This window comes from Protomyctophum bolini, assembly GCF_963924005.1.
Source record: "Protomyctophum bolini genome assembly, chromosome: 9".
Classification (NCBI taxonomy): Eukaryota; Metazoa; Chordata; class Actinopteri; order Myctophiformes; family Myctophidae; genus Protomyctophum; species Protomyctophum bolini.
The window spans coordinates 37,390,660-37,416,913 of record NC_137870.1 but is presented as its reverse complement, the minus strand read 5'-3'; the positions used below and the strand labels follow the sequence as shown (position 1 = coordinate 37,416,913).

At 43.2% G+C, this 26,254-nt stretch overlaps 3 protein-coding genes across 3 annotated transcripts in view; 1 reads left to right on the top strand and 2 right to left on the bottom strand.

The window, feature by feature from the left end:
* Positions 1–233: 233 nt before the first annotated feature.
* LOC308320812 (dehydrogenase/reductase SDR family member 13-like) lies at positions 234–8,725 on the bottom strand. The gene is made up of 5 exons (XM_080771492.1): positions 8,462–8,725; positions 7,560–7,678; positions 6,379–6,502; positions 5,669–5,995; positions 234–2,602 (listed from the first exon to the last, which is right to left on the bottom strand). Exons 1-5 carry the CDS (start codon positions 8,586–8,588, stop codon positions 2,346–2,348), a joined length of 954 nt encoding a protein of 317 aa, XP_080627618.1. The 5' UTR covers positions 8,589–8,725; the 3' UTR covers positions 234–2,345.
* Positions 8,726–10,188: 1,463 nt separating this feature from the next.
* Positions 10,189–26,087, bottom strand: LOC308321479 (protein phosphatase 1D-like). Its single transcript, XM_080772392.1, has 6 exons — positions 25,374–26,087; positions 23,698–23,926; positions 21,598–21,722; positions 20,826–21,007; positions 14,281–14,505; positions 10,189–13,679 (listed from the first exon to the last, which is right to left on the bottom strand). The coding sequence occupies exons 1-6, from the start codon at positions 25,975–25,977 to the stop codon at positions 13,263–13,265; spliced, it is 1,782 nt and encodes a 593-aa protein (XP_080628518.1). The 5' UTR covers positions 25,978–26,087; the 3' UTR covers positions 10,189–13,262.
* The window catches only part of appbp2 (amyloid beta precursor protein (cytoplasmic tail) binding protein 2), a 26,303-nt gene continuing 25,810 nt past the window's right edge, over positions 25,762–26,254 (top strand). The window contains exon 1 of the mRNA XM_080772394.1: positions 25,762–25,896. The gene's annotated coding sequence lies outside the window, so the exon portion shown is untranslated. The remainder of the gene's footprint in view (positions 25,897–26,254) is intronic.

The following is a 26,254-nucleotide window of genomic DNA, read 5'->3' as shown; positions in this document are numbered from 1 at the left end:
GTACATTAATCAATTGCTTAAGAAAACACAAACACTGCAGTGCAGTGTAATAGTATTATAGCCTACAGAATATTCTGTCTGTCTGTGCGTGCCGTAAACATGGAGTGCTGTCACTGTGTGGGGACTAGTGGGGAGTTCATCTCGATAAACTTGTAAACATTTTGCGCTGCTGTCTGTTATATCAGTGCGCTCAGCGCTGTGCCTCCATGCCCAAAAGAACAGTGCGTGGCTGCGTGCTTATAGTGAGAGAGCGAGAGAGAGGGGGGGGGGCAGTCCCAGACGGCACGACACATATGCACGTTATGAGTATAATTTTATCACCATAGATTTATCATTTCACTGTGTAGGCTAGTTTATGAATGGAACACATTGATAAAGGTCCCCCCCGCTGCGTTTCCAATTGCTGCGGATCATGACAGTGTGAAGGCAAACCGTAGCCAATTAAATATGCAAGAATCCCAAAATCCCCGCCCATACGCATTCGAGTCTACCGAAGTATTAGGTGAGAATGTGACCTAACTGTTATGCGTTTTGCACTCACATTAGTGGTGGTTATGACATCAAAATCATCAAAACGAAACACATCAGAAGATCGGGTGAATACAGTGGATTAAACAAATTGATTTAATCGATTATAAAAAATTATCACTCATTCCTCCATTTAAATAAAAACATCGCTCTCAATAAACAAACTGGTCTGTGGCTGTGGCTCTAATAAAATAAAAATGTTGACTTAAAGGCTAATGCGGTCTAGGCATCCTGTCTAAGATCGAAGTACAGAGGGCCAAGCAAGGGCCCAAAATCATCTTTGGTGTTTGGTACTGTATTCCTATCCATGCAAGTGACTACCTGTTTACACCAAATATTTATAATGTCTCTATCTGTTCTGTGTTTCATACTGCAGTACTGTCATGGAATTAAATGTATCATGTGGGATCAATAAAGGTCCATCTATCTACTAGAATCAGGTATGAACCAAGAGCAAGGAATCAACCTAAAAAAAACATCTGGCATATAACCACGATTGTCCACATTCATATAACCTTATGAAAACTGAATTAATTAATTGTGTTAATTAATTAACACATATTGTTGCAGTTTTTTTGCATAAATCTGTGATATTGAACATCCTTTACATCTGTGTGTACTGTGTTGGTTAAAAAATATTTGAACCAATGTAGTAAGTAGTAAAAAGCACTTCAAACAAAACTGTCTGCTAAAGCAACTAACTCCACCACCTCTCCTCCTCTCATGCTAATAATTGACAATATATAAAGTCACAACACCAACTTTGATGAGGCAGCATTGCTTTGTTTTCAAAATATAAGGTTTTCTTCATTTCCTGAAAAAAGGTTATGGCTCGTACACACTACACATTGCCCGATATTTACAGAACAGATTATGCTGTTGGGGAGCATTTTTAGCGCTCGCCGACAAAACCCCAGATCTGACGCAAGATCGGGCTTTGATCGCCCAGGTTTTGGTCGCTGTGTGTAAAAAGGAGCTGCGAAAAGATCCAGCACCGATAAAAGCGCTCGCCGACGCTTCCCCGACCATTTCTGAATATCTAGCACGTTTGATATTTGACTCTGTCGCCGACTGGATATCATACAGTATGAACCGGCTTGCGACTGCGCCGATAAGGCCTGTATTACAGCCAATGAGCGCACACTGCTCACAGCACTGCTGTCTGTCGACTGCATCGATAGATGATAAGATATATAACCTTCATTCCGTCGGTAAATCCCTGAGTCGTACATATTGGTATATCATTAGCCCAATATTGCCGTTACGCATTTCACTTGAATAATGTTGATAAAACCGCATCGGAATCAACAGTGCAGAGCAAACTTTTGGACCTCGTGCGCTGTGTGTGTGCATCACGGCATCCTGCACGTGCTTGAGATGTCAAAATGAATTGGAATAAAAAACAAATTATGTAGCCTATACAGTATGTATCGGGTCTGGATCGCATCTTGGTGAACTCTTGCAGTGTGTGATCCCTAGCCGGCGATCAATCGTTTAGTGTGAAAGCTACAAAGATAATATGACAGTCGATTTAAAAAAAAAAGACTCCTGTAGTGTGAAATACATAACGATCGGATGACTCGCCGACGACTTTAAAACTCCTACAGTGTGTAGGGGCCATAAGGTGGTTTCTTCCCGACAGCAGAGATGTACTCAATGTAACATACGATGTGCTATGTTTCATTTACCCTAAAAATTAAATAACAAACTGGGTATGTAAATAAAGGGGCAACCTTGCTGATATCTACAGTGAGTCCAATCATTCATCCAATCATTCAGTTATGACAGTGTCACACAAGTTTCAACATCACAGTGTTTCAGAGGCTGGTTAACCTTTCACTCACTTCCCACAGCTTCCTGGCCAGGCCGTCGTCGCGCCCCTTGGCACCCACGTCCCGCAGCGCACAGGAGAAGAAGTAGCGCCCGCTGAGTGGCTCAATGCCCTCCTGAAGGGCACAGTGCAGGGTGGTCTGAGCGCCCCCTTCAGGGTCCAGGAAGAACAGCTTGGCCACAGGTATCAGGAGAAGCCGCTGCCATAGGCTCATGTTGCGACACAGTTCTGTATGGATGACTCCTGTGGACGGAAAGACGGTTAGTCTTTGTGGGACCCAACAACATGGGGGAATGTGTGGTTCTGGTACAGGGGTGCGACAGTTCATTTAATCGATTTCCCCCACATTTTGTTTTAGAAATGTGTCACAATGTGAGCTTGTATCTAGATGTCACGATCTGTGATCTCTGTCGGAAACATCGCGGAAACATTTTCCAAATTTCATCATGCTTTAAAAACTAGGGTTTTTTCATAATTCTTAATCCATTGGAATGGATTCAGAATCATGCAAACCCCCTAGTTCGACATGTCACAATTGTCAAATTTGGAAAATGTTGCCTTATATTGGTTGTCTATGGTGTGGTATACAAAAATGTCTGTAACTTGTTTACGGCAGAGCAGGCCTCTCATTCTGTGGACCTTAATGACCAAATGAATAGAAAAAACACCAAAAGAAAGTACGGCATGACACCACAGATCCTGTCCAATTTTGGCTACTTATACTCGACCTGTCCTGTGTCTGCCCTGTAATCTGCCTTTGTCTGCACTTGGGTGCAACACCTGCCTGTCTCGACCCCTGACAGTAGATTGCTTATTTTTAGATGAGATAGATGAAAATATATGTAAAATAATTTAAAGGGGAGTCTCGATTATTTGATTAATCGAAGAAGTTATCAATCAATAGAATAATTGCCAAGAAAATAATCAATAGCACAAAATCATATTTTACTAGAGGAAATGCAATCATTACAAATCAAAACAGGTTTGAAGTATTTAACACTGAGCTTTGGGTTCAGAATTGGAAATAAACAGACAGCTAACACTTGTCTTGAAGAGACGGTCAGAGGCAGAGTAAAGTTTGAAGGGGGCTTTTACTTCTTCTCCAAACCAGGTATCAAGGCAAATTTTGGTGTCTGTTTATTTACGCTCCACACACACATTGAGAACAGTAAAAAGATGATACTTTCCAAGACATGAACAGAAAGTGTATAAGGAATACTGTTTAAGCAGTTGAACTGTGTGACCACATGGACTGACATCTTGCTTGTAAATGAAGGTAAATTGCATGGAAACCCAAAGTTAACCAGCGTCCGCCGTCCACCAGAGGGCGCAAAAACACAGAAAAGTTCAGTATGTTCTAAAATAGAACATGACAGGTGTAGTGAGGTACTTTTGCCAGTTAACCTCAAATTGGACCCTCAGGTGCTAAACGTCCTTTGGGCTGAATACTGCCCTCAGAAATAGGTGTATAATTCTTTCAATTTAACGACTTTCAAATATCTGTGTCTTAATTTGAAGCTGGTTCTGTGTCTGACAAGACAACCATATTAACTAACCAAAGATACTGTAGCATCAACATCAGAACTATATGCCAATGCTGTTTAAAGATTCTACTACAATTTTGATGATGTTAGTGACACACCTAACACCTTGTCTACCAAGCAATCACATTGATTACTATACCTTGTGTTATGAGACCACATATTCTAAATGATATAATTTTGATATGACTTGTGGGTCTGCTGTAGACAACGTTTTGGTAACTTTGGTTCCAACAGCCCAGAACCTTGGTGTTGTCCTGGACAGTCATTCAGGTCAGTCTCTCATTCAAAGCACACATTACAGCGATCACTCCATCCTGTAGGTTTACACTCTAACATTCAGCAAATCAGACCCTTCCTCACCCAGGAGTCAGCCCAGCTCCTTATCCAGACATCAGTCATATCAAAACTTGACTATTGTAACTCCCTCCGTACTGGCCTACTGGCATGTGCACAAAATGCTGCAGCTCGCTAGGTATTCAACTAGCCAAAATTCTCACATATCTTCCCCCCCCCCCCCCCCCCCCCCCCTCTCCGCTCCCTCCATTGGCTCCCGGTCGCGTACAAAACTCTGATGTTGGCTTTCAAAGTAACCAAAGGTATGGCACCACCATATCTTGCAAGTCTGATCGGACCCTACAAACCCTCCTAGTCAGATCAGCCAACGCAGGGAACCTGGAAGTACATTCACTAAAAACGCCAGAACAACGCTCCACACGTCCCAAACTCTTCTCCCTGAGGCTCCAAAACTATAATGGATGCACTTCCCATTGCAATTAGAACTGCAGACTCACTCCCAATCTTCCACCGGTCGTCTGAAAATCCACCTCTTCAGACTCCATCTTAGCCCGTAGCACTTGCCCTAGCCTCGGCGACCTTACAGGCGTATGCAAAGGCTAAACTTAAGTAACTTAGATAGCATTTTACGTGTACATACCTCTCTATAGTATAGTGTATATATATATATATATAGTTTCATTATATATATATTCCACTGTTAGGAATCATTCATTCATGATGACTATTTTGATGTATTTGATGTATTACCATGGTTTTTGTTCTTGCTTACTGTAAATCGCTCTGGATTAAAAGCGTCTGCCAAATGCCTAAATTGTAAATTGCTATTTTAGCTATTTAAACTTTTTTGTAATATAATATCATTGTCACAATAACAATATTACAAAACAATATTAACAATATCGACATTGTGATTTTGTCCATATCATCATAAACCTACTAAAACGTACTATTATTGCCAGTAGAGTAATTCATTACTACTGTAAGCCGAGTGAAAATACTTCCTGTTACACGTCTCACAGTGGCGACACTGACCTGGGTGCAGGCTGAAGCAGGTGACATTGTGTTATATGTCTCACAGTGGCGACACTGACCTGGGTGCAGGCTGAAGCAGGTGACATTGGTGCCCTGTTATATGTCTCACAGTGGCGACACTGACCTGGGTGCAGGCTGAAGCAGGTGACGTTGGTGCCCTGTTATATGTCTCACAGTGGCGACACTGACCTGGGTGCAGGCTGAAGCAGGTGACGTTGGTGCCCTGTTCTATGTCTCACAGTGGCGACACTGACCTGCCCTGGGTGCAGGCTGAAACAGGTGACATTGTGTTCTATGTCTCACAGTGGCGACACTGACCTGGGTGCAGGCTGAAGCAGGTGACATTGTGTTCTATGTCTCACAGTGGCGACACTGACCTGGGTGCAGGCTGAAGCAGGTGACATTGTGTTCTATGTCTCACAGTGGCGACACTGACCTGGGTGCAGGCTGAAGCAGGTGACATTGGTGCCCTCGAGGCGGTTGGCCAGCTCTCTGCTAAACAGCACGTTGCACAGCTTGCTGTTACAGTAAGCCCTGAAGCTGTGCCAGGCGGACCCTCCCGACACCAAGTCCTTCTGGGAGGCCAGGAGAGCGAAGTCAACGGAGCCCAAGCGGTGGAGAAGAGCCGACACGTTGACCACGCGACTGGGACCGCACTGCTGCAGCCGCCCCAGCAGGAGGTCGGTCAACAGGAAGGGACCCAGGTGGTTGACGCCGAAGGCCATGCCAAAGCCGTCCTTGGTGCGCCCTGGAGTCATTACGCCTGTGACACAGTGACACAACGCAGCCCCATTACACCTGTGACACAGTGACACAACGCAGCCCCAGTAGAGGGTACGCGCATGACATTCATCATCATACCGGGAAGTCATGCGGGAACGCCTACTGAGTGGCAAAAAAAAAACTATAATACCGGTACATCCAAACAGAAAAGTCCTATAATAATAATAATAATAATAAAGCTTTATTTGTATAGCACCGTTTAAGAACAAGTCACAAAGTGCTTTAACAGAGAGACATATATACAAACATAGCAAGGAGGCACACAATAGAATAAAATATTGTCAATAATACACTAAATCATATCCATCTATCTGATTGCATTAAACGACATTAAAATAAGTTTTTCTTTTCCAACATTATCACCTGCATTGTTGATGAGCAGGTCCAGCCTGGGCTCAGTCTTCAAGAAGGTTTCAGCAAAGGAGCGAACGGACTTCAGACTCCCCAGGTCCAACTGCATGAACACCACCTCATTGCTCCCACTCTCCTGCAGAAGAGAATGAGGGGGGAAATGTCATTCCAAAATTAAGTGGTTGCCCAACTCATGAAATAATAGTAAATCAATGACCCAGGGTATTGAAATCATGTCCGTGTCTTTGAGCAAAATAACCAAGAAAGTTTGGCCAGGGTTTTGTGAAACTTGGTGGGAATTCTCAGACAGTTTTTTGGGGTCAAAAAGGTCAAAGGATACAATCGCAGTCATGGTCAATGTCAAAATATAAACATAATCATGTGTGTGTACAGTATATTGTGGTTTTATGGTAACAAAAAGCTGCATATATTTAATTATGCAGTACCTGTAAGCAAGTAGTAGCAAGGTTTGAAACAGTAGCTAACGTATAGCATATCTCTGCAGCACAGATGTTTCATGTTCTTCGGCTGTGTTAAGGCTCATTCATAGTCTGGATTTTCGGTGGTGAGGTGACCACCGCTCCGGTGGTGAGGTGACCACCGGAGCTGAAATAACGTTGAGCGGTGGTGAGTAAAAACAGAGAGAAGGGCGGTGGTTTGCTCTTCACGGCGGCTCGTGACGTCATTGTTGTGTAGTTCGGTGGTCACCTCACCACCGAAAATCCAGACTATGAATAACGCTTTAATTTGCATCATCATACCTACAGTATCAAATCAAATTCAAATAAGTAATACATGTACAACATGAGAGGTAACAGGTTGGAGCAGGGAGGGTCAGCACCAACAAGTGCATTTGCTAGTCTATGGCCAGTCTACTACAACAATGTTCTGTATATTGATGCTGCTGTTTTTTGCACACCGGGTTGTTTAACTAAAGGGTTTTACACTTTACACATTATTTCTTATTAGCACTTAGTACCCATGTATTATATAATCTGTATTACCTAAATAAATGTATAAAATTATACCTTATTGTATTAGCTAGCTATATTATAGGTCTATGCTGGACATTGCTGCTGGTACGCTAGGTAGAGTATGCCACACCAAAATATTCAGTGCACATACTTGTATGAGGGCATGTGATGAATAAAACCTCTTGAATCTTAATTTGTTTATTCATGGCTGTTTCGTACCCTCCTGATATCATAAACGGCAGCTTCAGCTTTCTCCTTGTTGCGGCAGGCGAGGATGACCCTGGCTCCTCTCTTGGCCAGATCCAAAGCAGTGGCCTTGCCAATTCCAGTATTACTCCCTGAGAGGAAAATACAACTGTTAACAACCTAATCAATTGTGATTATTATCAAATTCACTGGCCTTAGAATTGCTGATACTGTATATGCATTGCATGTAAACGTGCAGATATTTTTTAAACATACACTTTCTTCCAGAACTTTGAAATATGATATGATGAAACTGCTGAAGTTGAACCCAAGTTAAATGGGGCGAGTGCAACATTTTTTTCTATGGCTGTGTTGTGAAATGCATGCAATGTATTTGTAGAAGCCATCCTCACTGGTGTATATCTATTTATTATTATTATTATCACAATTGTTGTAGCTACTGCATTGGTTTGATGGGCTATAATTGAATTATTGTTTGGACAACAGGGGCACGCCTCCCCAGGCCTAATTGCTTAACAACTTCCATCTGCTCTGTCTGCCGTGTCTCACAAACTTTGTTTCTTCGGTGCTCTCACAGCTTTTAGTTTCAACAGTATGGTATGGACCAGATACAACATGGTGCCGAAACCCGGGAGTTATTGCGCGAACCCGGTCCAGTTGGTTTGGAATTCATTTTAGATTTTAGAACCGGCGGCTTTTTTCATTCAGTCTAATTAGTGAGTTTTTGTGAGCGACGACTAACCTCGCCTCACCATGCTTTCCACCGCCTCGGAGGGAAAAGCGACGACAGAAAATGAGTATTTTACAGTTGAAATGAACAGGTTATGGGGATGTTTGATGTCTCAACATAACAATATACCGTATGCACGCTGTTTTGGCACACTGCCACTCACTCAAAGAAGAACGAGACCCACCTGTCACTATTGCCGTCTTCCCCGTTAGCTTTGCAGAACTTGTACACCTGCCTCCTCTGAAAACGTTATAATAAAGTATCAAATAAAGGACAACTGCTCCTGCCACGCAGGTTAGAAAAACGGACATAGCTGCAAGTACGCACGCACTCGAACAACATGAACAAATGAGGACACTGACAGAGAGAGAGAGACAATAAAGCGCCCCGTTTCACTGAGCTTCTTCTCGCGCACTTCTCTTCAGTCTTCACTGCTCTCCTGACTCCTCTGTGGTACATCCACTTTGTTGTCTTCCGGGTTCACAATGATTGTAGTTTCTCTATGTACCACTAGGCGTCGCCCTTATTTGGTGTAATGGCTCTGTTACAGCGGTGGATGGATTCTCTCTCTCTCTCTCTCTCTCTCTCTCTCTCTCTCTCTCTCTCCCTCTCTCTCTCTCTCATAACTAGTGGTCTTTGTATTGTTCTTTTGTTGTGAATGGTGATATACCCTTTAAATAGAAAAAAATCACGCCCGTGTGAAGTGAGGGGCGCTATGACGTAAAATTGTCCATTCATTGTCAATGGGAATTTAAGTTTGTGTAAGGACAAAGTTTGTGCACATACCCCAAAAGCTGGAAATAGGAGGGGCTATACCCCTCAAAAATAGAAATAGAAGGATATCTTTCAACATAGATGCCTATTGAATTTCCTAAAAGTGTGACAGCTAGTCCTTATCCTATAACTCCTTCAGAACCGCCATAAAACAGCTCCTGTCTGCAATTTGTATTAAACTGGTATAGAAGAGTCTAAGCTTAACACCAGTCAAAAAACACTTCGAAGACACTCGTGCTTTCGAAGGTGTGATTAATATCAACATCTTTACTGTCCAATACTTCAATACGAAGGGGGGTGAAATTATGACAGGCAATTACTGCCGTCAAAATATGACTCCCCAGACACCAGTCAAAAAACACTTTGTATTTGAAATAGACACTCGTGCTTTCTAATCTAAGGTGTGATTTGGGGCCCTACAGATGAATACAAAATGAATATCAACATCTAAATACTGTCCTGTATCGATGTATTGGACTCTCCTGCAATACTTCAATACGGAAGGTGGAAATTATGACAATTATGACAACATCCTAATACTATTTGAAGCCTTCAAATAGGGACAAACCAATAGAAGTCTATGTACAACCGCTGCCATTGGACTGGCCCCATGAAGTGAAAGGAGTTTGCATAACTCTGTCTTACTCTATAGCCAAATTCCAATACCCCAAATATCGGCTACTCGCTCACTTGCACTCAGTCACTCCAGCAAGGTGGTGTTATGGTGGAATTGGTGACCTGCTGAAATATGTGACAACCGTGTAGACAATCACATAAGGTAGATGTGTCCTAATGTAAATTGTTGCAGTTTGTTCATTAGCAGAGTTCAACCCAACTGTATTTAGGCCATGTATTTAAAGACTTCCATGTATAATAGTTGTGTGAACAAGATGGTCACATATTTGGCAGGTCACCAATTCCACCGTAATGTGCCATGCTGGAGTGAGCGAGTGTGAGTGAGCGAGTGGCCGAGATATTGGGTATTGGAATTTGGCTTATGGCTCTGCCTCCAGTCCACTAAGCCCCCATCTGCATCCATGGCTTTTGTATGATGTTCACCAGTTGACCCACTAGATGGCAACGTGGTGTAATATTTCAACCGATTTCAACATAACCAGAAGCAATTTAGGTAAGAGAAGTTTATTAACAATAAAATACAAAACCAGTCATGTTCATTATTTGCAGCAGTAAAAAGTGTTAATTGTTTTAACCCCCTATACTTGGAGTGATTTGAGGTCAATTTAAGTTGTATTTTCCAATGACTTATTAGAGTGACTGACAGGTGGCTTGTCAAATTACATTGGATTTTGCACTGTCCCAAACTATAATTTATTTTTAATTGGACACATTGTCCGTCGTGTGTGTGTGTGTGTGTGTGTGTGTGTGTGTGTACCATATTCCTAACTAGTTCTACTTAGCTTTTCATTCGTTTTACATAATTAACATAACTATAATTTTGAAGACCACCACCAACATGGAAATCAGGTAAAACTTTTTTTAAGGTGCCTATTTGTTAATTTAGCTGACATAACTCTGGTCCTCCCAGTGGAGATCTCAGTGTACTGTGACTGACTGGACCATGCAGTCACAAAATTGCTTGCATCTTTTAACAGATTCTTTCTCAAAACACTTCAGAAGAACCTTTTACAGACTGTTTGACTAGTACAATGAGTACAGAAGAACCTTTTACAGACTGTTTGACTAGTACTAGTACAATGAGTATACAAGCCACTATTTGAAACAGTGGCTTGTATACTAATTGCACTAGCCAGCCACTTTGTTTCTACAAAACGCATCCTCAAAAAACAAAATAATAATCATAAAACCTTTTATTTAAGGTTCAATTCCAGATTAAGCATATTTCCACTTGTATGCTGTTCACATGCACTACTTACTGTAAGCACAGCCATCTGCATAATGGGACAAAGGGATGCTATAATTCCACAGCGTGAACCAGTTAACTTAAGCACTTAAAAATACCTTACAAATTGTATTAAATGGTTATAGAATCATGATCCCCAGCCCAGTAACAGGTAGGCTTGCATTCACAGGATGAATCAAATATGAGCATCGTCATATCTCAAGACAAAACACTTTCAACTGAACGATATTCTAAAACAAGTCAATAAAGAATGCTACACATTGTTAAAAAAATTGCACTTTGGTCTATCAAAATACAAAAGAAATATAAGAACAATAACTTAACAAGATCTCATAAATAACAAATGAGAGACTGTCATGCTGTGATGTCTAGCTTTATCAGTTACCGTGAAAGCAAAACTGAGAGCAAGGCTTTAATTTGCATACTGTACACACTGCCCGCAACAGGGAAATCTGAGAACTCCGCCTATTCCACAGTCCACTCTCTCTTTTCATTTCATTTGAGTCAAGCTATTAAGTTATTCTGTTATACTAAAAACGCTAGCTAAAGCAAACAATTACAGTCAATATTTTGTATTTTATCAGTGCAAAAAAGAAAAGTCTTTCTCAGATCACACTGACCCACAATAAGTTGTGAGTCCATCATTTACTAGTAAATTTTACGGCATGAGCACATCTGCAGAATAGCACTTAGACTGTTTAATTAGTGGTATTCAGACTGTAAGTCCCTGTGAGATAGAAACTTAATATAAAGAACTGTTAAGTCCCATCACACAGACAGGACTAGTTTGTACTTGTTAGGGAAAAGGGTAGATAAGATGGTGTACAGTGGACTGATCATGACACCGAGCTGAAATTACAATGTCACTTGCCGAAATACATGCTCCCTCAATCCACGGGCCATAAGCTCCCGTTACAGGTTACTGTATATTTGCTCCATTTTCTGAATCCACTTGTGAAAACATGTAAATGCAAACAGATACTCAGGGGAAACAAGAAAAAAAACACTCACATTCTTGCTCCATTCAAACAGACAGCACCATTCACCATTTGAAACAACACACGGTATGGCGCCTAAACCCTGGTCGTCAAACTTTTGTAGGCTACAACTGGTTTTCTATTGCATTCAGTAATTGCATTCACGTGTCCTTCTGGTGACCTCATCATTAAACAGAGACCTGGGACACCTGGTGAAAACCACTTCATTATCATGGAAGGATTCCATGGTCAATGTTCACTCTTCACAGTGGACATTTTGACGTGTCATTAATATTGGTAAACGTAGCTGAGCGTAATATCATATATTTTTGGTGTGTTTCTTTTAAGTGTTGCTTTGTGCCAGCATCAAGTAAACTGTACAGAAGTTGTGCATGCTGGCACACAGTAAGGGCTAAAACAACAGCGCAATTCACGTTATTACCGTCAGCTGTGTTCACCAACAAAACATCCTGTCTGTGAAAAGTGTCTGATGTCAAAGGAACAGAGCCCGACATAGGGACAAAGACGGAAGCAGAAGTGCAATCTTCCCCCAACAAAACAATGGCAACATCATAGTTTGTACATAAAACTATTCATTAGCTTACTGGTTCTGACCATAGCAGCACCTTTGATTTTGTGGTAAGACAAGTCTCATCTAGCGATAAAATATGAGCAAAAAACAAACTTCTAAATATTTAGCCACGGTGAGGAACGAGTGAGGTTAATTTCAAAATAAAATGTGACTTATGGAGGTGTGGTATTCTCATATTTTAGAGTGTAATAAAACAGTGTATAAAAATATATTGATTTGTTTTAAAGGAACATTGTACTACTTAATACTTAAAATCCGGAATATATACATTAACATAATTATTCATACATATTTCATACAATTGTTTGCATAATAGGGTGAAAATGACACAAACATCCTCTATTTTCAGGAAGATGTGAAGATAAAGACGACTGTAAATTTGGGCAACAACTTGAACTTTACAAATAAATGTGACAACAGAGGTATGAAGAGGGCAGAGCCCATTGTTCCACAATGTCCAACACAACACAGAGCGGCTACTTCCACTGTCAAAATAGGCTGGCAAGATGCCATTCGTCAATAACGTTTAAACTAGTTTAAAAAAGAAATACCCATAACAAACGAGAGTTTGTGGGCAGGAGGAGGCAGCATGTCTGTGTGTGCATCTCTGTACATGTACTGTGTGTGTGTGTGTGTGTGTGTGTGTGTGTGTGTGTGTGTGTGTGTGTGTGTGTGTGTGTGTGTGTGTGTGTGTGTGGTGTGTGTACATGCGAGTGCATGCGTGTGTGTGTGTGTACTTGTGCGTGGTTGGGATTGCGTCTCAGCAAACACACACTGTGGTCTTTCCATGCTGCTGGAGCAGGACGGGGACATTGTTGGACGTCTGTTTCTGATCATTTTCCTCCGTGTGTGTGTCCAGGGGTATCCTGTCACCGTGTCTGCGACACGCTTTCTTGGTCGACTGGGAAGCTGCCAACGCCGCTGGTCCATCGACAGTCCTTTTGCTTCTGGTCACCCTAGAGACGGCCCCGAGCCCCGGCCCCTGGGAGCAGCCCTCGGTCAGAGGCGAATCGGAATGGGCCGGTTCCACGTCACTGTCCATCAGGAGTGGGGCGAAGGGGCTTGATGCCGACAAGGAGAGGTCATACAGGCTGCTGCTCCCCGATAGGCCATCCATTCGTTGCAGCGTTGGGAGGAGTTCGCAGACGACGGCGGGAATATCCACCTCTGGAAGACGCTGTGGGAGAGAGAGAGAACAGATCATTACATTATGTTTTGAGGTAGCCAACAGTCACAACAGCTACAGTATGTACATACAGACCTCTCCCTCAACGCTTCATCCAAGGTGTCCATTGTGTGTCAATTTCTTCCCTATGTATAACATTTAAGGACACCCATAGACTTAAAAGTATAGATAGGTCTTGAGTGCCCAACTTCTCGACAACACTTATTTGCTTGGATACCGTAACGCATCGTCATATGGAACAAAAGTATCATGGAGGCCCCCATGGATTGATTATTTCCTCCTCTGTGTTTGATATAGAAGCGTAAGTGTAGCTATCTGTTCTATACATTCATTTCTATGAAGGGATGAATACACTGCATTTGGTTGACTGGGGTCCCCCAGGGGTCTATACTTGGTGCCTCCTTTTATCCCTCTACACCAAATCTCTTTGACACAAATAGCCAAACTGCTACTTTCGTAGAATGTTCGCATATCTATGCCCAGAACCTTCCTCCGGAGAGGGGCATTTTGAGACTTCAGGGAGCATCTTTGCCACCGTGTATAATCCCCCTCACACTTGGCTCATCCTTTCATCTCCGCTGTGCAGCCTCACCTGGATAAGCGGTGTGTCTGAGCGGGAGAGGGACGCGGGGGGGCACTGGGACACCTCGGCCAAGTTCACCAGCACCTCCTCATGGTGAAGTGTTTCCTGGGAGATACCGGGTTCCTGCAGGGCGATGACGATGGCACTGGTGTTGTCGGCACGGAGCATCCTCTGGCGCCAGCGCAGAAGGGCATGGCTGACCAGCTGCCGCGCGCTGGACACCCCGCACGGAGCCTGTAGGAGGGCGGTATGGTTACACCTGACCATCCACGCTTCAATATGCATTTTTAACATAAAGCATTACCACTTTACATGCATGCATGTACTGTTGAATTAGCACTGTATCTGGGTCATCCAATGAATCCAAAGTGAACACAACAGTGTTGCTTGCAACCAAAAAAAGGAAACACATTGTCCCTCATTTATCAACTCGGCGTATGCCAAAATATCGGCATTTACCATTTCCGCAAAACCTTGAACTTGAACGTGAGCCAGGAAAAGAAATCATGTTTTTGGTCGGGAGCTGTCGTACGCTTTGTCCTCACCTGTTTTTCTGTCGTAGAACAGTGGAGCAGCATTGTTTGACCAGCTGAGACCAGGCATCGAAACATATGTATTCACTCCTAAAATGTTAATATAAACTATAGGCCCACATGTAAAAAAAAAAAAAAAAAAAAAAGAGAGATTTCCAACTTTACAAGCAATTAAAATCGTGCAATTAAAAACAATATAACATGTTTACAATGTACTAGTTTGGGCTTAATCAAACTAATCAGATGCCTATATAATCCCTGTGATGTATAAAAAAAAGATTTAGTCATAAATGGACTGCACGCCTTTATTAAGTGACAATGACAAGCATACAGCTTGCCTATTTGCAATTGTAGGCTATAGGCGTAAGGGGCTAAATCATTCACCAATTAAATAAGTGCTTTGACGGGAGGACGGGATCGCGGCGTGCGTCGCCAGCACACATGCAAGGCTTGCATGTGTGCTGGTAGCCTATGTGCTGGCGACGCACGTGAAGGCCTGCATTGCAAGTTTTCATCCATATGTTTATGATTCGTTCATCAAAGATCAAATCACTCCATAAACGTTGATTATGACTGCCTTGACGACATGCTATCTCTCATGCAGCCAGGCATCACTCACCCACAGCACTTATCACAGCAGTGCACAGTCTCACTGATCGCCTTCGCCGTGCACTGCATGTGCACGAATGGGTAAAATTAATATAGGCCTAGCCTACAAACGTATTCCATTCATGGCGATGCGATGCGTCATGTATAGCCTTGAGGTGCGTGCATGGACATGACAGCAAGGCAAGCGAGGTGAGAGGGAAACAGACAGGGGTAGGCCTGAGTAGGCCTAGAGCTTTATTTAATTAATGCAGGTGTTCTTTATTTATTTAAGATACAACACACCATGCAGTTGGGCTTGCAAGTTGCGTGAGCGTGCGTGTGTGTGTGACTGTGTGTGTATGAGAGAGGGGGGTGAGGCGGTCGTATTGCAGTTGTTCATGTCGCAAAAACGAGGGCGAGGCTTGATTTCATAGGGCGTGCCAGATAGATTTCAGCCGTCACATTTATTAACGTCGGAACGAGATTAAGGAAGGATCAGCTGTTTGCGATCATTTTATAAAGGCCGTGGCGACGTGGGTGTACTACGAAACCTACACTCGAATTTGGGGCAGATTTTACACTCAATTGATAAATTAGTGAATTTGAGCCTGATCGTCCATTTTCAGCAAGCGACACCATTAGATTAATAAATTATCATATAATTAGTCTACTGCGTTGACAGGTAACCAAGGTGATGTCTGTTATTGTCTTGACTTGCTGTAGCATGAGCTCATTCAGAAGTTTTGTTATTTCTAACACAGAAGCTCGAACAACTGACACATGACAGCAGAGACTCTCCCTCTCTCCTGTGCAAGCGTAACTCGCACAGTGAAGTCAGAGTCTCACTAGCTGCGTTTACATGGACACCTTTCTTCCAATCTGATTAAAATAAACCCGATTGAAGGTTTTGGATCAAGTGTTTACATGGGGCAAGTTCAATCCGATCAGGTGTTTACATGTGCCCACTTTTAATCAGGTTAGCTGTGTGTATAATGAAATCAGACCCATCTGAACAGAGTGGTGATGTACTCAGGAGCGGCCTTAAGGATCGGGAGGCCCCGTTCATGACGTCATCATTTTAATACACATTTTCTTTCCTTTTTTTTGTCAGAGTCTCAGCGCTGCTAGTGCAGTGAGTGCACACACCGGGAAGTGGGAACAACTACAAACAAACAACACATGACAGTATTACATTACAGTACCTGTAACGATTATTAGCTGATGCCAACTAGTGGTAAGTGGACGTACAGGATGAGGATGAATAATTGACAAGACTGATTGGAAGGCTGTGATACAATGCAATACTACTACTACTACTACTAATAATAAGTACAGTGTAGTAGGCTACAATACAGTAGGCTACGAGTACTTCTCAACTTCCCAACATGCACCTGTACACAGTGGGAAGCTCAACAGCGCCACTTTGTCACCTGTTGGTACCCTAAACAGACAGACATAGGGACACACATTGCCGTTCCTTGGAGTGGCTGCACCACTCGATAATACATCCTGCCACACTAATAGCCAGCGCAACACCCCATCCTTTGTCCGCCTTCTCCTACCAAACCACACCGTTTGCACACATCTCACCATGCATCTCACTTTGCCGAGTTACGCCAACTCCGTTCACTTCATGGGGCCAGTCCCCCATGGGCCAGTCCAACAGGCGAACACTCCGTCTCCACCTCAGTAACAGTACGCATCGACAAACAAACACCATGTCGTGTTGACTACTAGACTACACTAATAAGGATCCATGACGGCCACCGCCAGCAACAACCCCAAAAGGACATTTTGTATCGCATCGCGGGGCCGGGGGGGGACTTCAATTGACAAGTGCGCGAGTGAGTGAGTGAGTTTACGCATTCTTCCCTCCCGCCTTTACACACACCCGGGGTGACGGGCCGGTTCCGCGTCCTAAACGGTAGAGAAATGACAGAGATACCATGTGGGGGGGCCCCCGGAACATCCAGACCCCAGGAACGCGCCCGGGGGGCTGGGCCGCTTCCGGTGTGCCGCCCCACGTCCGAAACGGCTGAGAAATGACAGAGCTACCGGCGTGTCGGGGTCCCTCTTCTGTACTGTACTGTCACTGTACTGTACTGGCACACCCGAAATCATACAGTTAATATGTGTGTGTGTGTGTGTGTGTGTGTGTGTGTGTGTGTGTGTGTGTGTGTGTGTGTGTGTGTGTGTGTGTGTGTTAGGTTGCGCACAGGTGGTGAAAAACAACCATGCTGTTTTTGTGCTCAGACCCATGCAGCCAGCCAGCAAGCCAGCGACACACAGTGTTCAGACCCAGCCACCCACACACATAGCTCCGTAAGGGAGTGGTTGCACCACTCAAAAAAAATCTTCAAAAAACTGAAGAGGTTATTGTAGATTAGATTGTAGAACCTGATTTGGATAGGGACACATGATCTGATGCAGGACAATGTCACTATGACAGAAAGAGAAGATGGGTCTGTTGCCACATTCATTCACCCCATAATCTCAGTGGAAATTGGGGAATATGTTGTGAAATAAAGTCAGATTCTAAAACTGGAATTTGGGAAAATGCCTTAGTTATTTTTAAATTATATAATTTATTTTTTAAACCATAATGGCATGTAGGCAATGCATAGTTATATTATTGGATATCAACTTTCTTCAGCCAAACAGATCTGCGATCACAGAGGCAGCACATGCAACTTCAGGTACTAACGAGTGATTTCTCACATACATCATCCATTATCTCAGTGGCTGCAACACATACTTTTATTTATTTATAGGCCTACTTTTTATTTGCATGGGAGATTTTCGGCAATATAGTGCTGTGTGTGTGTGTGTGTGTGTGTGTGTGTGTGTGTGTGTGTGTGTGTGTGTGTGTGTGTGCACACACGTGCGCTCGCAGAGAGAGAGGGAACGAGAGAGAGAGGAATACCGCCTCATCGCACTGCCAAAAAGGAGGTTAAGCAACAGAAATTGCCCGACAATTTGATGTGCAGAAAGAACATATCAGATTCTAATCGGGTTAAAAAAAAGTCTAGACCACCCCTCTGCACCCGATTAGAAATTAAATTGGGTGGCGCTTGATCGGGTATATTTAGGTGTATACATAGGTGTATTTAAAACCTTGTTTTAACCCGATTAGAATGGGAAATGTAAACATGCCTATTGGCTCTGGGTGAAGTGAGTGACATTGATGTATTTTTACTAGAGTTGTCCCGATCACGTTTTTTTGCTCCCGATCCGATCCCGATCATTTGAGTTTGAGTATCTGCCGATCCCGATATTTCCCGATCCGATCACTTTTTTTGCTCCCGATACAATTCCGATCATTTCCGATAATTCTTCCCGATCAGATACATTTTGGCAATGCAGTAAGAAAAAAAAAGGGACTAAAACGGTTCCGAACTGCCACCCCGTGTCCGAAACGGTTGAGAAATGACAGAGTTACTGTGTGCCGGTCCCTCTACTGTACCCTCTACTGTACTGTACTGGCACACACGAAATCATCATATACAGTTAATATGGGCATGTGTTTGTGTGCGTGTGTTAGGTTGCACACAGGTGGTGAAAAACAACCATGCTGTTTTCATGCTCATACCCAGCCAGCCAGGCAGGCACCCACACACATAAGTCCAAGGGACTGGCTTGCACCACTCAAAAAGTTTATTTATAGCATTATCTTTTATTCTTTTTTTAGCATATATTATTTTATTAGACATTTCTGCCTTTTCATTATTTAAAGGGGGAAAAAAACCCTTATATTGCTATTTTAATGTGCCTCATCATTATGTTCAAGGGGAAAATAATGCACCTATGCGCTCACACGTGGTGCAGAGTCGCAGCACATGCAGGGAGGAGAGGAGAGCTCACTGGGGAGAGGAGGGATTCCGTGTCGCACAGAAACATTTACAAAAGTTTACAATAAAGATCTCTGCATGAGATATTATGCTTATATTATTAGAAGGGTTTCTATCTACAGTCATGGATTGGACATAGAGTATTTTGTTGGGACTTTTCAGACGGAATGTTCTTCTCCTGCTCCGGGTGGACAGAGCAACAACAACGAGTTGTTTTTGCTCTCTCTCTCCCTTTTTAGCACTCAAACAGCGAGTGCAGATGCAGAAGCAGATCTGAACAAGACGGTGCTTAGAAGCCTGTTGATTCCGCTGTGTGTGTCTCTGTGTATGACGATCAATAATTATTCCACCGAGTGGTCTTTACGAGGGCTGGATTCTCCTCATCATCTCTCTCTCTCTCTCTCTCTCTCTCTGTGGTTCCTTCTTTTTAAAAGTCGCTTTAAGCGTCGGTTGTTTCAGTGCAGCCGCTGCCGCTTGTTGTCGTTAGCTTTCTGCTATTAGCCTACTAGCCACGCAAGTTACACGAACGTCGCCATTCGTCGCCCAATAGCAAATCTACAAGATCACAGCGCGTTGCGAAAGCAACTCTTTGTGAGCTTGCAGATCTGCTGTTTAGGGCCAACGTCACTGTCGTGCGCTAAGTTTTCCTAGGAGCAGCAGCAAGAGGCTGCTTCGAGAGGAGGATGTTTTGTTGTTATTAATTATGAACCAATCTGTATTAAAAAACAAAACTAAAGACTCGGGAGGATGACTTTAAGACTTATAGATGGTCACGTTTCTTCTGTAACGTTAAATACAATTAAGAAAAGATTTAATAAAAAAAAATATATTATATTTAATAAATAATTTTTTCCCGATATTTTTTTCCCGATCCCGATCTTTTGAAAATGACGTGATCGGGCCCGATCGATCGGACACCTCTAATTTTTACAGGTTTGTATTTTCCATTTTTCCTTTTACTTTGCCGAAACTGAACCAAAACCGTGACCCACAAACTGAGGTTAAAACTGAACGGTGGGCTAACTGAAGCACTGCATCCCGATTTTTTGTCATGTTCGTGATTTATCACATTTAATCCCATTCTCAAGTGAGTAAGCTGCCAAAATAAAAGAAACTGTTAAAAACAGTCTGGAACCGTTGAACCGTCTGCGGGTCGGCGAAGGACACTGAAAGGCATCCATGAAAAGCATTTAATTAACACGCTCTGATGCATGTGTGTGCGGTGAACCACAAACAACAATGGAACACATCATGAGATGTAGCTAAGCCACAATGTACTGGAGATGACCTGGCCGAGCAAAATGCCACTGGAAAGAGGTGATATAGAGGATGGATGGCCGGACAGGCAGAAGAAGGAAGAAGAGTTAAAAACAAACAGTGCCGACTTGGGCGGTTAGATCAACTGTCTGGGCACCTAGGCTGCCAAGCCAGCCGCACGGCGTGCCGCATGTCACTCCTCATCTCTCTCCCCTTTCCTGTCTATTACTAATTACTGTACCCTATCAATAAAGGCAAAAAAATACAAATACTGATATAATGATGACAAGACGACTGCGGTCCTAATCTGTTCTCATGCTCCACTCACCATGGACTCATCGTTGTCCTGGCACATGGAGACGGCGTCCTGTGGTGGCACCATGTTCCACAGACCGTCACTCCCCAGGATGATGTAGCGATGCTTACTGGGGTCCAGGACCACCACACTGGTGTCTGGTTCCGGGGACACGACAAACTCCCCACTGTAGAAGTCATAGCTCCATAGGTCACCTGCAGTGTGAGAGCATCAGATGAAGATTGTGTATTTTGCCCTGCTACTAAAAAGATTAGCACGTTGGTGGTGATTTGTTGTATTTATTTCATAGGCACTTTGAGGTGTATCATGGATGTTTTATTTGCTGTTCCATAATGTGACATTGATGTAGTATTGAAGTGTAATTTTTATTTCTGCCTCTTGGCCAGTTCCCAACTTGTAAAAGAGACACAGTCTCAATGTGTTTTTAGTTTTTACTGGTTAAAAATTAAGTTTAAATAAAAATGGCCAGCCGGAGAACCTAGTCTACTAAATACAGTCACATGACAGTGTTCAGTTAGTTTTAGACACCTATGGGGCAAGCCTTCTATCAGAGGTTCTGTGTGTGTGTGTGTGTGTGTGTGTGTGTGTGTGTCCATTTACATTTTGGACAATAACGTCAAACGTGGCCTAGCCTGTGACAGCGTGTTGTGGGTTAGAGTCCCAATCCCGACGGTCTTTGCTGCGTGTCACTCCCCATTTCTGTCTACCTACTGTAATATCAATAAAGGCATAAAAAGCCCAAAAATAAATCAGGAAACAAAGAAAAAAGTGTAGACGACCTTACCCAAAGCTCTGGCCACGGCCAGGAAGGGGATCTGGTCGATGACAGTGCTGCGGCGGACAGGGCCGTTGTGACTCAGTCTGGGTCTCTTCCACACCACCCGGTTCACTCCAGACTTCTTTATCACACTGAGAAGAGGAGAAAAGCCAGTTAAATACTCCTTAATAACCATATTAGCAGGGCACCCCGTGACTAATGGCCTACTCTGTGAATGTGTACTGACCCACATAATTACACCCGACTTTGATTCCTGTCCCAGGAGGATCTGTTGCACATCCATGATCACACCTCATCTCTGTGTCAATGAAGTATAATCTTTACATTGACCACATAAACTAACTTCAACTAGAAAACGGCACTCATCTGAGCCTATTTCCGTTTGAAGAACGGAATGGCAGAAATGGCAGAAATTAAATCTAGTCTGGCTGAAATGGCCATGATTTACATGGGGAGTTTCGTCATGATCTGAGATATCCCGGAGGGAAAACTTTTCATTGTTCATTGTTACAGTACAAGAGCAATAGACCGATTCACAGAAGGTTTCCTGGGTGCGGCCATTACTGAGGTGTACCATTAAGTGCAGCAGCACTGATTAGCTACACCTGGTCTACAGAGCACCTGCTCCATGTATTACACCTCAGTAATGGCCGCGCCCAGGACACCCCTCTGTGAATCGGTCTATAGGCCAAAGCGTGAATCGGCCCATTATCAGACTACACATTCAAGACGATTTTCTTCCTTGGCCAACTGGAGTGTGCATGAACAATTTCACGCCGATCAGTCCAGTGGTGCCCGAGAATAGCTGCTCAAAAACATAATCCCTGACCCAGCTGTTATGGCCTGGCAGAGATAAATATTAATATTTTGGCTTATCGACCAAAGTGTCTGGTGGATTTAATTAAAAAAACTACCAGACAGGAGGTTTTGTACCGGCCAAATAGATTTTGTGTTTTGCTATGTGTTAATATTACTATATAATACACATATATGTAATTTCCAATATCAAACAAAATAAATAATATTTGAACATTTATTTTTACTGGACTGGGGCAGACCTGCAAACTCATGAGGGCTGAAAGGTTTGACAAGTTCCAAAATCAAACCCCATTGGGCGTCCAGGCAGGACATGGCTTGATGATCTACCCTGGTAAAAGTATATCGTTATCATTTAATGACATACTAATTATTATACATTTTTGAGGGGCGCTAGCCCCTCCTATATACAGGTTTAATGTTTGTCATTAGTTTGTTTTATAAACTCCATTGACAATGAAGGGACAATTTATGTCATTTTGTAACTCATTACGTCAATAACGTCATATTGTCTCTTTATTGTTAATGGCATTTAATGTTTGTTTTACATCACCATTACATCACCTAATCAACATGAGTTAGACTTTAACCCATTGATGCCTGGTGCAACCTATACGTTGTTCTACCTTTGATGCCGGTGCGCTCTCTGTGTCACGTTTGTAAAGGGCCTTTCAAACGTGAAGCGATATAACTATAGTTCGTATTGGCTGCAAAACACAACGATAAATAATGTAATCTTCCTACTGTCTTTTCTCACATGCTGTGATTTTTAACTACAGATATTATTTGTTCTGAACTATGTGCCAACCTGTCAGCAGCATCACTATCTTATCAGCAGACTTGCTGGAGACACAGTAACAGATGCTGCCCCCTGAGCGAGATACTTGATTTGCTATTGTGCTCATTGCAGGAACTTCCATCTTTATCACAGAGCGTGAGGGAGGCTTGAGGGCTGCGCAGAGGTTTTGTAGAACTATATTGTTTGCTCTGTGATGTCCTCACTTACCCTTTAGTTAATGCAAATGGCTTGGGAAGGGAGATAACTACATGTTGACATAATTCAGTACTTCAGCTTTATTTTTGCTCAGACGCATCCCTAGATGTCCTGAATTAATTTGGAAAGCACGTCCCAAAAAACATATTTTCCACAATGTCGGAAGGAGCATGTATTGAACTTTAATCAAATTCCTAACATGACACTTTCTCTTCTGACAGAACTACACATCATTCCAGGAATGCAACCCGGTCAGCTTCTGTTATTGCTGTAAAATAACTTCCTGGGTAGCTCACCTTCCCCCCAACCCCTCGATGCGCTCTCTTTCACGGGGCAGCTCAGGTTTGTGGTCCTGGGTGACCTCGACAGCTCTGATGAACTGGTCCAAGGGATCATCCTGGACACCAAGGACCACCGCAGAGTCCCCTACATGGGCCACATACATACGCTGGCCCCTGATGATCACCACACTGGCCGTCGTGCCGGATGTGCTGGGGAGCCCTGTTAGTGTCTTTGGCCACTCCGCTAACATGAAAGATTAACATATAAACAGAATGAAAACACACACAATAGTAAACATGTGCCCTTCACAATCCAAAGATGTTGTGCTGAAAAATGAATGCCTTCTGCTACAAACATGGCTGACAAAATCTCTCGTCTGGCTCACCAGAGTTGGATCAAATTCTCAAACTGAGATTTTCAGATCAATTGCATCAAGATTCAGCCTCAAATGTTTTTAGAAACACATTAATGGACTGTTTAGGTTTAGGCTAAATAAGTCCTATGATTTCAGAGATTGTTTTTTATCTTAACTCTCCCTGTACCCCTTCCTGCAACCTTCTGTTTGATTGATGCTAGTGACTGACCTAGATAATACTATGCAGACAGACCGTTTTTGTTAGGCTGCTTGTTTTTGTTCTTTTAGATAGCATGTTATTCAAACAGATGCTAGGTTCAGAATCATTGATTACCTGGTATCTTAAAGTTTCAATGTATATATATTACTATTTTCACAGTATATTGTGAATTATTGTGGATTTATGCTAAATACATACATTTCTGTCAGTTACTGTTACACTATCCCTCAGAGCCCAAAGTCCAAATAACTACAATTTTGCTGTAAAAAAGGTATCACCCTGTTATTGTAAACGTTTCAAAGTGTATTTAATGTTATATTCTACTTAACAAAAGAATGACCAACAGCTGTACCACAATCACAATAATCATATGAATAATCATATGAAATTAAAGTCTACCTTTTGGACACGGTGTGGCATGAAATGTTTCAGTGCATCATGTGTTCTCTGTACACAAATGACACAACCCCTGGTTTGCTCAGCTGTTCAGCCCACCACATGATGACATGTCTGGGCAAATATGTATTAACATTGTTCAGACACAGGAGGAAGCAAGCAGACTCCATTGCTGTGTTTACTTCAGATAACCAATACACAACATGAATGGGGTGAACATAGGGCTATACAATATGAAGCCTACATCTACTAATATTGTTATGCAGTGGTGGAAGCGAAGTATTGTGCTTTCATCATGGGCTTTTGGGACCACCATGGAAATAAGCCTCTGGGCTTTACTGTGTATATTATTTTGAAGTATGTGTGTATAATTGTATTTTATTACATTACACCCTTTTCAATAACAATTTCAAAGGTGCTGTAATATATAGGGAGGGTGAATAATTTGGTGTGGATTAAATAAGGCCTGAATTCAGGGCCAGGCTGGATCTAAACGGTGTGCCCCTCCACTCCAAAACGACACACACTTTGTGTACACACACATACACTCTCTGTGTGTGTGTGTGTGTGTGTGTGTGTGTGTGTGTGTGTGTGTGTGTGTGTGTGTGTGTGTGTGTCGTTCAGCTTACATTGTTTCACGTCTATAATTTAATTTGCGGCAAACAGTAAATTATCACAATTTCGCGTTAGAATATATCACAACATCTCCAAAAACGTACGTAGCTTTTTCCACATGGCGTGATGGCAGGCGACAAATCCTTTCCGTATGGCCGAGCACACCTCCTCGTCGCACTTGGACCAGAACCCCCGCTGTTTCTTTATGAACTCCCACAGATAGTCCCGGGCGAACTCCGCCGCCTCCCGGCCTCCGTGGCCATCGAAGACGGCGAAGAAGGCCACCGAGCGATGAGGATGCTGCTGCTCCTCCTCCTCCTCGCCGCCCGGCGCGGTGGACGGTACAGACCTGCCGCCGCCGCTGCTTTGGTCGTCGCCGCCGTGTTCGAGAATTGCAACGCACATAGCGGATGGTGGTGCACACGGTGGCGGGGGGGTCGTAGTCTCGGCGGGGTCTGTGGTGGTCCGGTGTGTTGTGTCGCCGGCGGCAGCAGCAACGGCACCATCGGCGAAGTCACCGACCGGACCGCCGCCCCCGTCTTTCTCGTCCGCCCTCGCCTCGTCCTCTCCCGGCTCGGGCTCCACTACGACCTCGGTGACGTCCTCCATGTATTTCCTGCCTCCCTGGTCCGTGAACACGCTCACTCGCATCAGTAGTGCGTTCTCCATGTTTTGAAGTTTCAGTATTAGGGGTTGTGTTGATACCATACAAAAAGGAGAAAGCCGTAAAATGTGGACAAAACGCGGATTTTTTTTTTATCGCAGCAGAGTGAGTAGCCTTTGTTTATTTTCCAGCCCAGTAGGCATGCTCAGACATGCTAGAAGACGTAGAACCCCAACGCAGTGACGCCAGAGAGAGACGTCCTCGTCGTCTTCTTCTCGGGCATTGCGACACAGTGAATCAGTGATGGTAGTTAGTTACTGCCCTCCAAAGGCCCACATCGTGACCAAACATTATTTATTTTATAGTATACCTTGGCTTTTA